Below are 13196 nucleotides of genomic sequence, written 5' to 3'. Positions count from 1 at the left end.
AAGGCCTCAGTTTTGTGTCTGCCAAGTACATTGTCAACAACTTTTCCAGTAACTCCATTGAGCTTCTTCTTGAATGTTCCCATCACAAAAGAGGACATATGACCAGCACAAGCATCTATGAACGCTTCGGAGACACTTTCCGAAATGGAGCTTAGGAACTCACCCTTTAGGCGAATCACATCTGGTAAATCATGTCTGCCATCTTGGTCATACTGCTCCACATATCTTTGCTGCTCTTCAATTAATTTTTTAAATTCAAGGACAAATATGTCATTGATAACATGTTCTGTAGGAATAGACCGAATCATTTGGTCCAAGGTTGTGGTGTGTTTAGCTATTTCTACACTTATTTGGACTCCTTTTGCAATAAAATGTGTTCTACTTTTTGCCACAAGGTCAGTTGCATTATTGCACACCTCAGAGAGTCTGCTGATAACATCACTGACTTGGGATGTGGTGGCATCAGTCATGAGGCCAGGAATAAGTTATTTTGTCATAACTTGAACTAAATATTTTGTTTGTTGTTCAAGCTTTGAGTCAATCTTATAGTTGCTGCGGTTCTGCAAAGCTCCTTTAGGTACTGCAGAGCTAATGTATTCAGTGAGACTAAGATCTAGTTCGGCATTCTTTTTGACTGTTGAATTGACCATGTTTTTGAAAGCTTTTTCTAAAATTGTTTTAAAGATGGCCCCAATTCCAGCATCGATGACATAGTTTATTCCTGTGATTACACCCTGCTTCCCTACCTCCTGAAATGTGTACTTGGTTGCGTGTTTTAGAGCCATCTTCATGTTTGTAGGGGATGCCAGTTTCTTCGTTGCAGTCTTAATTGTTTCTTTGGAGATAGACTTTGCTGCTCCCTGTGAGGACTTGAAAACATATTTTCCTGTGCAAATGATATCCTTTGCAACAGATGAGAGTTTCATAGTACCATTGAGGACTTTATATGCTGTGATGGCAACTTTTTTAATGGCGCTGAATCCTGCGGAGAGCAGAGACATCCCAATGCTGATGCTTTTGGAGATGGCCCATTGTGCCCAATCGAATGTGCCCGATATCATGCCAGATATCCCTTCAATCATGTCAGAGACTCCTTCAGAGATGAGAAATATGCCAATCTGGGTTGCAGCGCCAAACGACAGGGCACAAACCAGAACTCCAAGGATGACCTGACACATACCGATGAAGAAACAGATCAAAGCGTCAAAGCTGAACTCTGGCCTCTTTTTCACCTCAAACACAATGCTCAGGCCATTGTCATACAAGGCCGTGAGTTCATTTCCTGTGATGTAGTCTTGATTTTCTGAGAGGCTGTACACTGAGGATACCTCTGTTATGGCTGTGCCTTCACCCTCAAGCTCTTTAAGTTTATTTACTGCAAGGTCAATGTTAAGTATCCAAGCTTTGTCAATGCTCATCCTGGAATCTATTTGCTTTAGAAAGTTGCATTATCCTTCATGATGTGGTTCAAAGTTCCCTTTTGTGGCAATCTGAAAAGAAACCATGGTATTTGTGGTTTCTGACAAGTAAACATCCACAGATGTCTTTGCCCTTTCCAGTAATTTCCATGCCTCTGTTTTGTAGCCATCTTTTCCCATGTTGATGGTGATGAAAGCTTGGTTGTACATTGCCACGGCACTGTAAAAAGAGCTAACTTTGCAGCCTTGTGAAAATGCTGGATTCCAGTTGCCCACTCGATCTCTCCAGTATCTTCCATCTCAATTGGCTGACACATAGATACCATGGCCGATATGCTAGCAAGGACTTGTCCGAGGTGCCTCAGGCCACTTGCCTCGTGGTATAGAAACGTCACCTGAACTCCATTGTCCAAGGTCATGTAGTCCACTTCATCCACAATCACCATGTCGAACCTCCTCTCCCCACGTGTTGTGTCCTTCTCGAATTCCTGCCTCAAAGTGTCTGCTGCAAAGCTGCCAACGGTTCCGTAAACGAATTGTTTCCTGTAAGCCTCCTGTAGCATACTATCCCTGCTTTCAGGGGAGCTTCCCTGTATCTGTGGTGGTGGCACAACAGAGGATGTGACACCAAACATGTCATACAGTTTCTTCCACTCCTCTTGGTCTCGGCGAGCAAGGACTGCAGAACTGGTCACAACGTCAACCTTAGTGCCACGGATGGCCTGGATAGTGGCAAACATAGAGCCAAGATGCAAGATTTTCCTTCACCTTGTGCCGATTTCCAGAAGGATACCTTTTTTCCCTGTTAACTTTTGTAGAAGGAGCAAGAGCAGTGATGCCAACTGAGTGAGTCGGGGAAAGTAGCCTTCTATTTTCTCAGCAGTGAGCAGTGATTCCAGCGGAGTGATGCTAGGGAAGTAGCCTTCTATGTTCTTACCGTTTTGAGTGTAAATGGTTGAGCAGTCTTGCACAGCAATAGACATCCTTATTAGGACCTCCTTGAGAACAGCAAGGTCAGGGTTAGTCAAATCCAGTGACTTGATCATCTGCTTTGCTTCCTCTATCTTTACCTGATCCAAGTCCTCCTTTGCATGTTTTGGAAGTTCCTCTGTCATATATCCTAGAATTTCCTTCATTATGGACAATATTTTCTCTGGGTACTTTTCATTTTGCATTTCATTCACTTGTCCCCTTCTGCCTCAGCATACCATTGTAGAGAGTTGACAGGGTCTTTACCTTTCAGGGCAGAGAGAGTAGAGAGAAGATCCAGCTTGTTTGTCCTCACAGTATGAAGGATTGAGGTTGCTAACTCTTGGTTTATGCCTGAAACACCTCGCAAAAAGAGCAGAATTTCTGAAGGTGTCCAGATCATGTTGAAGAGAATTTGACTAAGGAGCCCCTTGTTTTTCTCTGACACCTCTGTGAACATGTCAAGAGTGCTCAGAACAAGTTGTTGAGCCACTGTGGGATTTGTGCTGTACAGCTGTTCAAGAAGACGGATGAGAAAGTCATACTTCTGGTCCCATTCAGGTAGTTGGTCCTCTTTACTGTCTGTGTCCGAGTCGTTGGTCAACGTTAGCTCTGTCACAGCCGTGAGGATGCTAAACTGCTCAGTGAGCGATTGCTCTCCTTGGCTGATAGCACGATTTATGGTCAACTGACACCAGATCGACAGTTGAGGCTCTCCAAAGTATTTAAAGGTTAGTTCATTCTGAAGATTTTTCATTCGGTTTTCAAGCTTGTCCTCTTGCATGCCTTTGTCTTCAGTGATCTCGTATTTCTTCAGAAGATCTTCAAACTTATTTTTCAAGTCCCCTGGCTAGAATGAAATGGTCCCAACACAAAAAAAGTGCAAAGAAAAGGAATATTTTAGTACAGATGCACTAAAAGATGTATGTGTCATACTATAAACACTTTTTCTATTAGTGGTGTTTCCATGTAAATTGGCAACTGTATGTAAATATGAAAAAACTGTATTTTCAGAAATATATAACATGTTTATCATTAAGTTAACACAACATTTATGTGAAACACAAAATCATTCATGCGAAATAAAACCCATTCTACAACCCTTTATTTAATATCTCTTACCTCATCCCTTCTGATTGCTGCAGAGTCATCTTCTATCATCTGGTGTAGTACCTGTATACGCTGGTGATGGCGCTGTTGTTCTTTTAGTCTCAACTTCTGTCTCAGCTTTTCTCGTCCCTTTGACACCTTCTTACCCAAAAGTTCGCTCTCCCTTTCGATTTCTTGCTGGATCGTCCTCTCCCTCTCCAGTTGCTCCTGGCGCCTCCTCTCCTCCTGCTGTCGTCTTCGTTGCTCCTCCTGTCTTCGCCGCTCCATCTCCCCCTGCTGTTGTCTTCGTTGCTCCTCCTGTCTTCGCCGCTCCATCTCCCCCTGCTGTTGTCTTCGTTGCTCCTCCTGTCTTCGCGGCTCCATCTCCTCCTGCTGTTGTCTTCGTTGCTCCTCCTGTCTTCGCGGCTCCATCTCCTCCTGCTGTCGTCTTCGTTGCTCCTCCTGTCTTCGCGGCTCCATCTCCTCCTGCTGTTGTCTTCGTTGCTCCTCCTGTCTTCGCCGCTCCATCTCCTCCTGCTGTCGTCTTTGTTGCTCCTCCTGTCTTCGCCGCTCCATCTCCTCCTGCTGCTGACGGATACGGTCTTCCTCTTGCTTCCCTGATGGATGAATACAAATGACACCATATTCCCTATGTAATGCACAGCGTTTGGCCAGAGACCATGTGTACAAATAAGGTGGAATTTGAGACGTAGTAGCCAACAGCCAATGTTGTTCAAACAAAATATGGATCAATAAGAAATATAGCAGCCCTGAGCCAATACTGCTATTTGCTGAACCAATACTATATTATTTGTATACTGTAAGGAATAGTCTTTACATTAATTGGCTCAGTTGCAAATACTAGTTGCTGATATACGATGTATTGAGGGTATATGGTTTATTTCCAAAAGGAACATTTTGAACATGATAATGTAGCTCAGCAGATTTGTAAGAATTTACTTACCATAGTTTGGAAATGTTGGACTATTAAACTCTGTGTCGCACAACAGCTGAATGAGTGAACGGCCACTGGTTTCTATAATAGTGAATGTTTGACTCCTGTTCTGCTTGTGACTGTTGAACTCATGTGAGAAGGAGTTCCAACTGTGATTGTCATATCTTAACTTTAGGTAGCAATGGATCCCCCTAGAGTTGAGGTTTTCTTTTACACTACTCCCCTGCCATGCAACGTTCCACTGCCACTGCCACCTCCCTGGAAAAGAGAAAATCATTACCAGATATACATTTTAAATTCATAAATGTGTAAAGATTCATCTTCAGCGATCCAACTTAATGCTCAACCATTTTTGAGATTTGATCTCAAAATAAAATGTCCAGGTCTGATATTACACTGGTTTTCATTTTGACACAGGGACAATATTGATAAGAGCTCTGGCCTTTACTGCCAACAGCCACTTTCAGGTAGTCCACAATACTTAAAGGTAGTCTATACTCATCAAAATGGCATTATCATACACAATGGGCGGACTTTATTCATTTTAACAACATCAACAGAGTTCAACTCTAACAACACTGCCATTATTAGTTCAGCTCTTCATAATGTTTACCTTCCTTTGTGGCATGCCAGCATTGGGAAGAGACAATAATCTAGGTTTATAAATATCATGATCAGGTATTTCACAGAGCACCTTTACATTACTGCCGTTATCAATTACCTTGCCATATTTAAATTCTGTTGATTTTGTTCTCTGTAAGAAAGTTTCCCCGTTAGCAGCAGAAGTGTCACAACATTACACTTTGTTTATAACTATCATGATTTTACATTGACTCAGATACTTACGTCTCCGACAAGTTTGTAGTGCCAAGTGTAAGGGGTTTGGTTCCTTATAGACACCGAGGCCCCCATTAATCAGAATCTGTTGGGAAAAAACTACCTTACACCAGTCTTACACCGAATATTTTAAAATGTAATGTGTTAATTTATCTACTGGACCTTTTCTCAAGTTATCATATTAGCAGAGAATATGAGGTAACACTTTCAAATACACAATGCAGACCTATTACTATTCCTACTTATTCATTGTTTATTCATTCTTATTAATAAAAGTTGTATTTATTTATTCATAATTTACCGTGGTTATCGACCGGATTATTTTGAATTTGCAGAGGACAAAAATGATCTAATAGGAAACATGAACTATCTAAATTTGTGTAGCTCCCCGCAGTCTCCGCAAGCATCATTTTTGGGACATAAACATGTCAAACATAAAGTAGCAATAAATGTTTTCTTGAAAATTCTGTTTTTAGATAACTATGATGTGTAATGATGATATACAGTATATCTAATAGCATGATATTTAATATTGCTAATAGTTGTTAACATTTGAACAAAAATGACAAGTATGTATGTATTGGCCTATTTGATAACTTGTGGTGAAGTCGGCATTAGTGGGACATCCGGTGTAGTGGGACATTTGTGTTTGAGGGTGATGTACTATAGTGTCACGCCTTGGTCTTAGTATTTTGTGTTTTCTTTAATTATTTGGTCAGGCCAGGGTGTGACATGGGTTATTGTGGTGTGTTTTTGTCTTAGCGGTTTTGTGGGGTGTCTACGTAGTCTATGGCTGCCTGAGGCAGTTCTCAATCAGAGTCAGGTGATTATCATTGTCTCTGATTGGGAACCATATTTAGGCAGCCATATTCTGTGAGTGTTTTCGTGGGTGATTGTTCCTGTCTTTGTGTTTGCACCAGATAGGGCTGTTTCGGTTTTCACATTACGTTTATTGTTTTTGTAAAGTTCGTGTTTCTTTATTATTTAATAAACATGGATTGCAATAGCCACGCTGCATTTTGGTCCGACTCTCCTTCGACGGAAGAAAGCCGTAACAGAATCACCCACCACACACGGACCAAGTGGCGTGGTAACAGGCAGCGACAGCAACAGCAGCGAAAAGAGGAATGGACATGGGAAGACGTGTTGGATGGCAAAGGTTGTTACACTTGGGAGGAGATACTGGCTGGAAGAGATCGCCTCCCATGGGAACAGGTGGAAGCACTTAGGAGAGCAGAGGCAGCCGGAGATAGGAGCCGACGATACGAGGGAACACGGTTGGCAAGGAAACCTGAAAGTCAGACCCAAAAATTTCTTGGGGGGGGGCTCAGGGAGAGTGTGGCAGAGTCAGGGTTCAGACCTGAGCCAACTCCCCCTGCTTATCGTGAGGAGCAGCGATCAAAGGACTTCTGGACTTGGGAGGAAATATTGGACGGAAAAGGACCCTGGGCACAGCCTGGTGAATATCGACGCCCCAAAGAAGAACTGGAGGCGGCGAAAGCGGAGAAGCGCTGTTATGAAGCGGCAGCACGGCGACGCGGATGGAAGCCCGAGAGTCAACCCCAAAACTGTATTGGGGGGGGGGGGCTCACAGGGAGTATGGCTACGCCAGGTAGGAGACCTGCGCTAACTTCCTGTGCTTACCGGGGGGCTAAAGAGACCGGGCAGGCACCGTGTTATGCTGTGGAGCGCACGGTGTCTCCAGTGCGGGTGCATAGCCCAGTGCGGTACATACCAGCTCTTCGTATTGGCCGGGCTAGAGTGGGCATCGAGCCAGGTAAGGTTGGGCAGGCTCGGTGCTCAAGAGCTCCAGTGCGCCTGCACGGTCCGGTCTATCCAGTGCCACCTCCACACACCAGTCCTCCGGTGGCAGCTCCCCGCACCAGGCTTCCTGTGCATGTCCTCTACCCAGTGCCAGCACCACGCACCAGACCTTCAGTGCGCCTCGCATGTTCAGCGCAGCCAGAGCCTGTCTCCTCTCCAGCGCTACCGGAGTCTCCCGCCTGTTCAGCGCAGCCAGAGCCTTCCTCCTCTCCAGCGCTGCCGGAGTCTCCCGCCTGTTCAGCGCAGCCAGAGCCTTTCTCCTCTCCTGCGCTGCCGGAGCCTCCCGCCTGTTCAGCGCTGTCAGAGCCTTCATCCTCTACAGCGCTGCTGGAGTCTCCTGCCTGTTTAGCGCAGCCAGAGCTGCCAGCCTGCATGGAGCAGCCTGAGCTGCCAGCCTGCATGGAGCAGCCTGAGCTGTCAGTCTGCATGGAGCAGCCAGAGCTGCCAGTTTGCATGGAGCAGCCAGAGCTGCCAGTCTGCATGGAGCAGCCAGAGCTGCCAGTCTGCATAGAGCTGCCAGTCTGCATAGAGCAGTCAGAGCTGCCAGTCTGCATGGAGCTGCCAGTCTGCAAGGAGCAGCCAGAGCTGCCAGTCTGCATGGAGCAGCCAGAGCTGCCAGTCTGCATGGAGCAGCCAGAGCTGCCAGTCTGCATGGAGCAGCCAGAGCTGCCAGTCTGCAAGGAGCAGCCAGAGATGCCAGTCTGCATGGAGCAGCCAGAGCTGCCAGTCTGCATGGAGCAGCCAGAGCAGCTAGATCCGCCAGTCAGCCAGAATCCACCAGTCAGCCATGATCTTCCAGATCTGCCAGTCAACCAGACTCTTCCAGATCTGCCAGTCAACCAGACTCTTCCAGATCTGCCAGTCAACCAGACTCTTCCAGATCTGCCAGTCAACCAGACAGCCAGGATCTGCCAGGATCTGCCAGAGCCAACTACCTGCCTGAGCTTCCTCTCAGTGCTGAGCTTCCCCTCAGTGCTGGGCTTACCCTCAGTGCTGAGCTTCCCCTCAGTGCTGGGCTTACCCTCAGTGCTGGGCTTACCCTCAGTGCTGGGCTTACCCTCAGTGCTGGGCTTCCCCTCAGTGCTGGGCTTCCCCTCAGTGCTGAGCTGCCCCTCAGTGCTGAGCTGCCCCTCAGTCCCGAGCTACCCCTCAGTCCCGGGCTGCCTCAGTCCCGAGCTGCCCCTCAGTCCCGAGCTGCCCCTCAGTCCCGAGCTGCCCCTCAGTCACGAGCTGCCCCTCAGTCCAGTGGGGTTCTGGGTGAGGACTATTAGGCCATGGTCGGCGGCGAGGGTGGATTATCCCAGGACGCGAGGGGGAGGAACTATGACATTTTATGGAGTGGGGTCCACGTCCCGAGCCGGAGCCGCCACCATGGACAGACGCCCACCCTATGGTTTTGAGGTGCGTCCGGGAGTCCGCACCTTAGGGGGGGGGGGGGGGGTTCTGTCACGCCTTGGTCTTAGTATTTTGTGTTTTCTTTAATTATTTGGTCAGGCCAGGGTTGTTTTTGTAAAGTTGGTGTTTCTTTATTATTTAATAAACATGGATTGCAATAGCCACGCTGCATTTTGGTCCGACTCTCCTTCGACGGAAGAAAGCCGTAACATATAGTAACTTTCCAAGCGAATCACAACAAATATTATTGGGTTGGTTCTGCTTGTGTCCTGTGCATAAAACATTTTTGGTGTCAGCGTTACCTCACTTTAGCGTGCGTGGTCAGGTTTCCTAGATCAAGTGACCTGTTGAAAACAAAAAAAACTGCCATACTATGATACCTTGCGCTAGAATGATGTTTGTCATTCTGTCAATTATTATCATTGAACAATCTATCTTTTGGTGTTAAAATTAATAGTGATTTGAAACATAATAACCAGTCATGTAAACAGCTTTTTATTTTATGAAAATGAGATTTATATTATTGTCCCACTTCCCGTGAATGGAGTTTGAATAGTGGAACAGGTACCTTTTTTTAACTATGCACAAAATAAACCTTTAATCATTTAAAGTGTAATTTCCTTCATTAGAAATTCTAAAATACATTGGAATATGTTGTTGTAGTTGTTCATAATATCTCAATCTAGTCTAACTGCTAAATAGGCCTAGCACATAAACCGCATAGGATGAGTGGAAGGAATTAAAGGGAAATCAAATAATAAAATAATAAAATACATATTACAGTATTTGCACCGTAATAATTTGATATTAGGCTAAACTGGTTATTGCAGAAGGCAGATTATGCAATAGTCATGTAGGCCTAAACACCTTACCCTGTTTATCTTAATCAGGGTTAGGGTGAAGGTTAAGGTTACGTGAAGGGTTAGGATTAGGGGAAGGGTTAGCTAACATGCTAAGTAGTTGCAAAGTAGCTAAAAAGTAGTAAGTAGGCTAGTTGAAAAGTTGCATATTAGCTATTAGCTAAATGTTGTCTGGGATGAAATTCGAACTTGCAACCTTTGGGTTGCAACAACTTTTGTTTTTACCTTAAGTTAAACCATCTGTCTTGTGTAACCAGACTAAACATAACATATCGTACTAATATCAGTGTCCCGGATTTTACATTGACTATGTTAGGCTAGTCTATGAGACCAGGTTGCTTGTAGAGGTGCTATCTTTATCAGCATCATACAAGCTGATAGTATTTCAACCACATTAAATTAGCCTCCAAATCGAACTGAAATATTATCAGAACCATGTTGAGTCGTTTCTATTTCCATAAGACCGGTCCAAATGAACTTTTTTTAGATGTATTGCATTTTATCCCGGTCCCTAAACGTCTTTGATCCGCGAAAGTAGCAGCAATGACAGAGAACTTTACCGATAGAATAGATTGAAGCAATTATTCTATCGATTTGTGACATTATTCTGGTGAGCAAGGGTTGATATAGTCTTCTAGGTTAACACATATTGACTAAAGAGAAGCTGCATGTATCTAATTGTAGACAAGTTAACAAACAAATAGTCTACCAAGATGTAGGAAATTATAGAGAGAAACATCTAAATTAGGCATAGAATCCTTCTGCCATCTCTGCCTTTAGCCTACGGGCATTTTCTAGTCAGGCGGATGTGTACAGTTTGCTCACCTGCGCACCACCAATGTAAGCACCTTATGCGGCGTTCTAGTGGTGTTTAATCTGCGCATGCGCTAGCACCAGCAGAAATGCCTCCCTCCTTCGTGCAAGTGAAGAGTTCGGCACAACTGAAGTAGTTTTCACATGCAAACTTTATATGTCCGAACTCAGAATCAAATATGCTTCCCAAAAATAACATGTTTTCGGTGGTAGAACGTTTATATTGATTGGTCATTTTCGGCTGTTATCTGAGCGCCATCAGTTTGCCTGATTTCAGATGTGTCCATGTAAATCGTTCTTCTTGCAATGCATGTAAACGTTTTAACCGAACTACTATATTAATCTGATTATCCACAATAATCGCATTATTGTGTGCATGTAACTGAAGCCTACTCACTGACATGTACACTGAACAAAAATATAAATGCAACATGCCACAATTTTTATCATTACAGTTCAGGAAATCAGGAAATTTAAATAAATTCATTAGGTCCTAATCTATGGATTTCACATGACTGGGAATACACAGAGTAAGCAGGCCATGGAAGAACTGGGACATTTTCAACTTCCAGGAATTGTGTACAGATTCTTGTGACATGGGGCCATGCATTATTATACTGTTAAGGGAATTTTTATCTATAATGATTAATTATGTATACATTTCAATCAGGATGTACTTATCAGAATACTATTATGTTACTGTATATGTACTAGTACTGAATATAATGTGTGTGAATGTGGTCAAGAGTTAGAACAGTGACTGTCTGTTCCTTGGTACAAATTAATCAGACTGGCTAGAATGCTTATCTACACAAGAAAACCTTGACTCGTAAATTATATTAAATTGGTAGGGAGACGGATGTGGGAAGACTTGAGATCCAGCCTTTGTACTGGAACGGAGATGACATTGGGGCTGGAACTAAGGACGTCATTTTCAGTTTATAACCTGTGGTAAAACTGTATCGTATGGAGTACTCTCGTGAATAAACTCTGCTGTCTGACTTGACGACTGGGCTCTGTCTATTATTATAGAATAAGGGAATTACAAATCCTTATGAATTGACAGAGTGTTTAATTTTAATTGGGTATAAAAACATAGAGCAATTTAATTCCTTTAACACATACTGAAACATGAGCTGATGTCAACTGATGAATGGCACGACAATGGGCCTCAGGATCTTGTCACGGTATCTCGCTGCATTCAAATTACCATTGAGTGTGCTTGTTGTCCATAGTTTAACTGCAACCATTGGGCACTCTGTTCACAATGTTGACATCAGCAAACCGCTTGCCCACACGGCTCCATACATGTGGTCTGCGGTTGTGAGGCCGGTTGGACATACTGCAATGTTGGAGGCGGCTTATGGTAGAGAAATTAACATTGAAGTTTCTGGCAACAGCTCTGGTGGATGTTCCTGCAGACATCTGTGGCATTGTGTTGTGTGACAAAACTGCACATTTTAGAGTGACCTTTTAATGTCCCCAGCAAAAGGTGCACCTGTGTAATGATCATGCTGTTTAATCAGGTTCTTGATACGCCACACTTATCTGGTGGATGGATTATCTTGGCAAAGTAGAAATGCTCACTAACAGGGATGTTAACAAACTTGTGGACAAAATTTGAGAGAAATAAGCTTTTTGTGCATGTGGAAAATTTCCGGAATATTGTATTTCAGCTCATGAAACATGGGACCAACACTTTACATGTGTTCATATTTTTGTTCAGTTTTAAGAAACTGAGGAAAGAAATTAGGCTGAATTCATGAAAGGGGCATTTGGGAAATAATAGGTGTTTCAGGGTCAAGTAAAAGCTGTGCAGACTCCTTTCGATAGATTTTCACCCAGACCTTGGAATGTTCCCAAATACATTTCCCAATAGTATGGAGATGGTCTAGTAGAAGGTCATTGACACAAAATGGTAAAAACAGTGTGTTATCTACAAGCGTCGACAAAGTTACAAGTGCCAGGTGAAGTGGGACACTAATGTATTTCTAATGAGAAAATAGTGTCCCACTTCATCTACTTAAGTGTCCCACTACACCTTAAAGCCACGCTTTAGCAAAAGTATGGGTCTGATGTTGTTTTAGTGGTTGTACATAATACATGATCAACTTGTTCATCATAAAAATGCCCAAATGCCCCTTTTTTGAAACTGCATTGTTGGTTAGTTTCTCGGAAGTAAGCATTTCCCTGTAAGGTCTACACCAGTTGTATTCGGCGCATGTGACTATGAACATTTGATTTGAGATAAGACCTTAATGAAATAAACATCACTTCAGTAGGGGTAGACTGATTTTGATTGTGTACATAATCATCTACCAAAAAGTGTCCCACTCATATGCATATATCACCCTACACACAAATAGCCCATTGAAAACAATCCTGTTTCATCCAGTTAGTTTTTAACATAAATGAAAGCCTAGAAAATGAGTTGTACTATGTAGAATAGCCTACACAGTGAACAAGATTTGAACTAACCTTTTCCTCTACTTTCCCTCTTCTCTGTGTTCAGTCAGCAGGTAAAAAAGAAGGTGAAAATAAGAAGGACTAAAAACACCTCTAACACAGTGAACTTCGAGACACTGCACAGCTTTTTATGTACTTTTTTCAGAAGCTGACCTTGACCTGACACAGCCAATAGCCACAGTGGTTTCACTTTCACACTTCAAAGACCAGCATCCTTGTTTTACTTTTCCCATATATTTGAAGAGCAGAGATTACTGTATTTTTTACAGCTGTTTATGCCCTCTTGCTCTCACCATATATAAGTTTAAAGGATAACGTTTTATTAGAGGTTGTAAAAGGTATTGTAAATCATAAATTTTGCTCAACTGAGACATTCCAACATGGCGTGTGTTGGTGATGAAAGAAAGAGTGAGGAAAAAGTGTGATGAGAGTCTGGTGTAATCAATATGATTTTTAAACAATTGGAGAACCTGTATATCTCACTTTTTTTTATTCCTAAAGATACTAAATTCAAGTCTGCATTTCACTTCTGTGAAAGGGCCTCTTAAACACACGACGTGCTGAAAGTAA

The 13196-nt window shown here is 43.3% G+C and overlaps 1 protein-coding gene across 2 annotated transcripts; it reads right to left on the bottom strand.

Moving 5' to 3' along the window:
- Positions 1 to 252: 252 nt before the first annotated feature.
- Positions 253 to 12733, bottom strand: LOC109877946 (vicilin-like seed storage protein At2g18540). Of its 2 annotated transcripts, XM_031803173.1 has the most exons (5): positions 12639 to 12733; positions 5278 to 5353; positions 4441 to 4689; positions 3510 to 4093; positions 253 to 3237 (listed from the first exon to the last, which is right to left on the bottom strand). In XM_031803173.1, exons 4-5 carry the CDS (start codon positions 4050 to 4052, stop codon positions 2599 to 2601), a joined length of 1182 nt encoding a protein of 393 aa, XP_031659033.1. In that variant the 5' UTR covers positions 4053 to 4093; positions 4441 to 4689; positions 5278 to 5353; positions 12639 to 12733; the 3' UTR covers positions 253 to 2598. The 2 variants fall into 2 exon arrangements, with proteins under 2 accessions (XP_031659033.1, XP_031659032.1); XM_031803172.1 differs by having other exon boundaries at positions 4441 to 5353.
- Between the last annotated feature and the right edge of the window lie 463 nt (positions 12734 to 13196).

The sequence above is a fragment of the Oncorhynchus kisutch genome, linkage group LG23 (genome assembly GCF_002021735.2).
Source record: "Oncorhynchus kisutch isolate 150728-3 linkage group LG23, Okis_V2, whole genome shotgun sequence".
In the NCBI taxonomy this organism is placed as follows: domain Eukaryota; kingdom Metazoa; phylum Chordata; class Actinopteri; order Salmoniformes; family Salmonidae; genus Oncorhynchus; species Oncorhynchus kisutch.
Note: the sequence above shows the minus strand (reverse complement) of the source record. Positions and strands in the feature narration are given on the sequence as shown.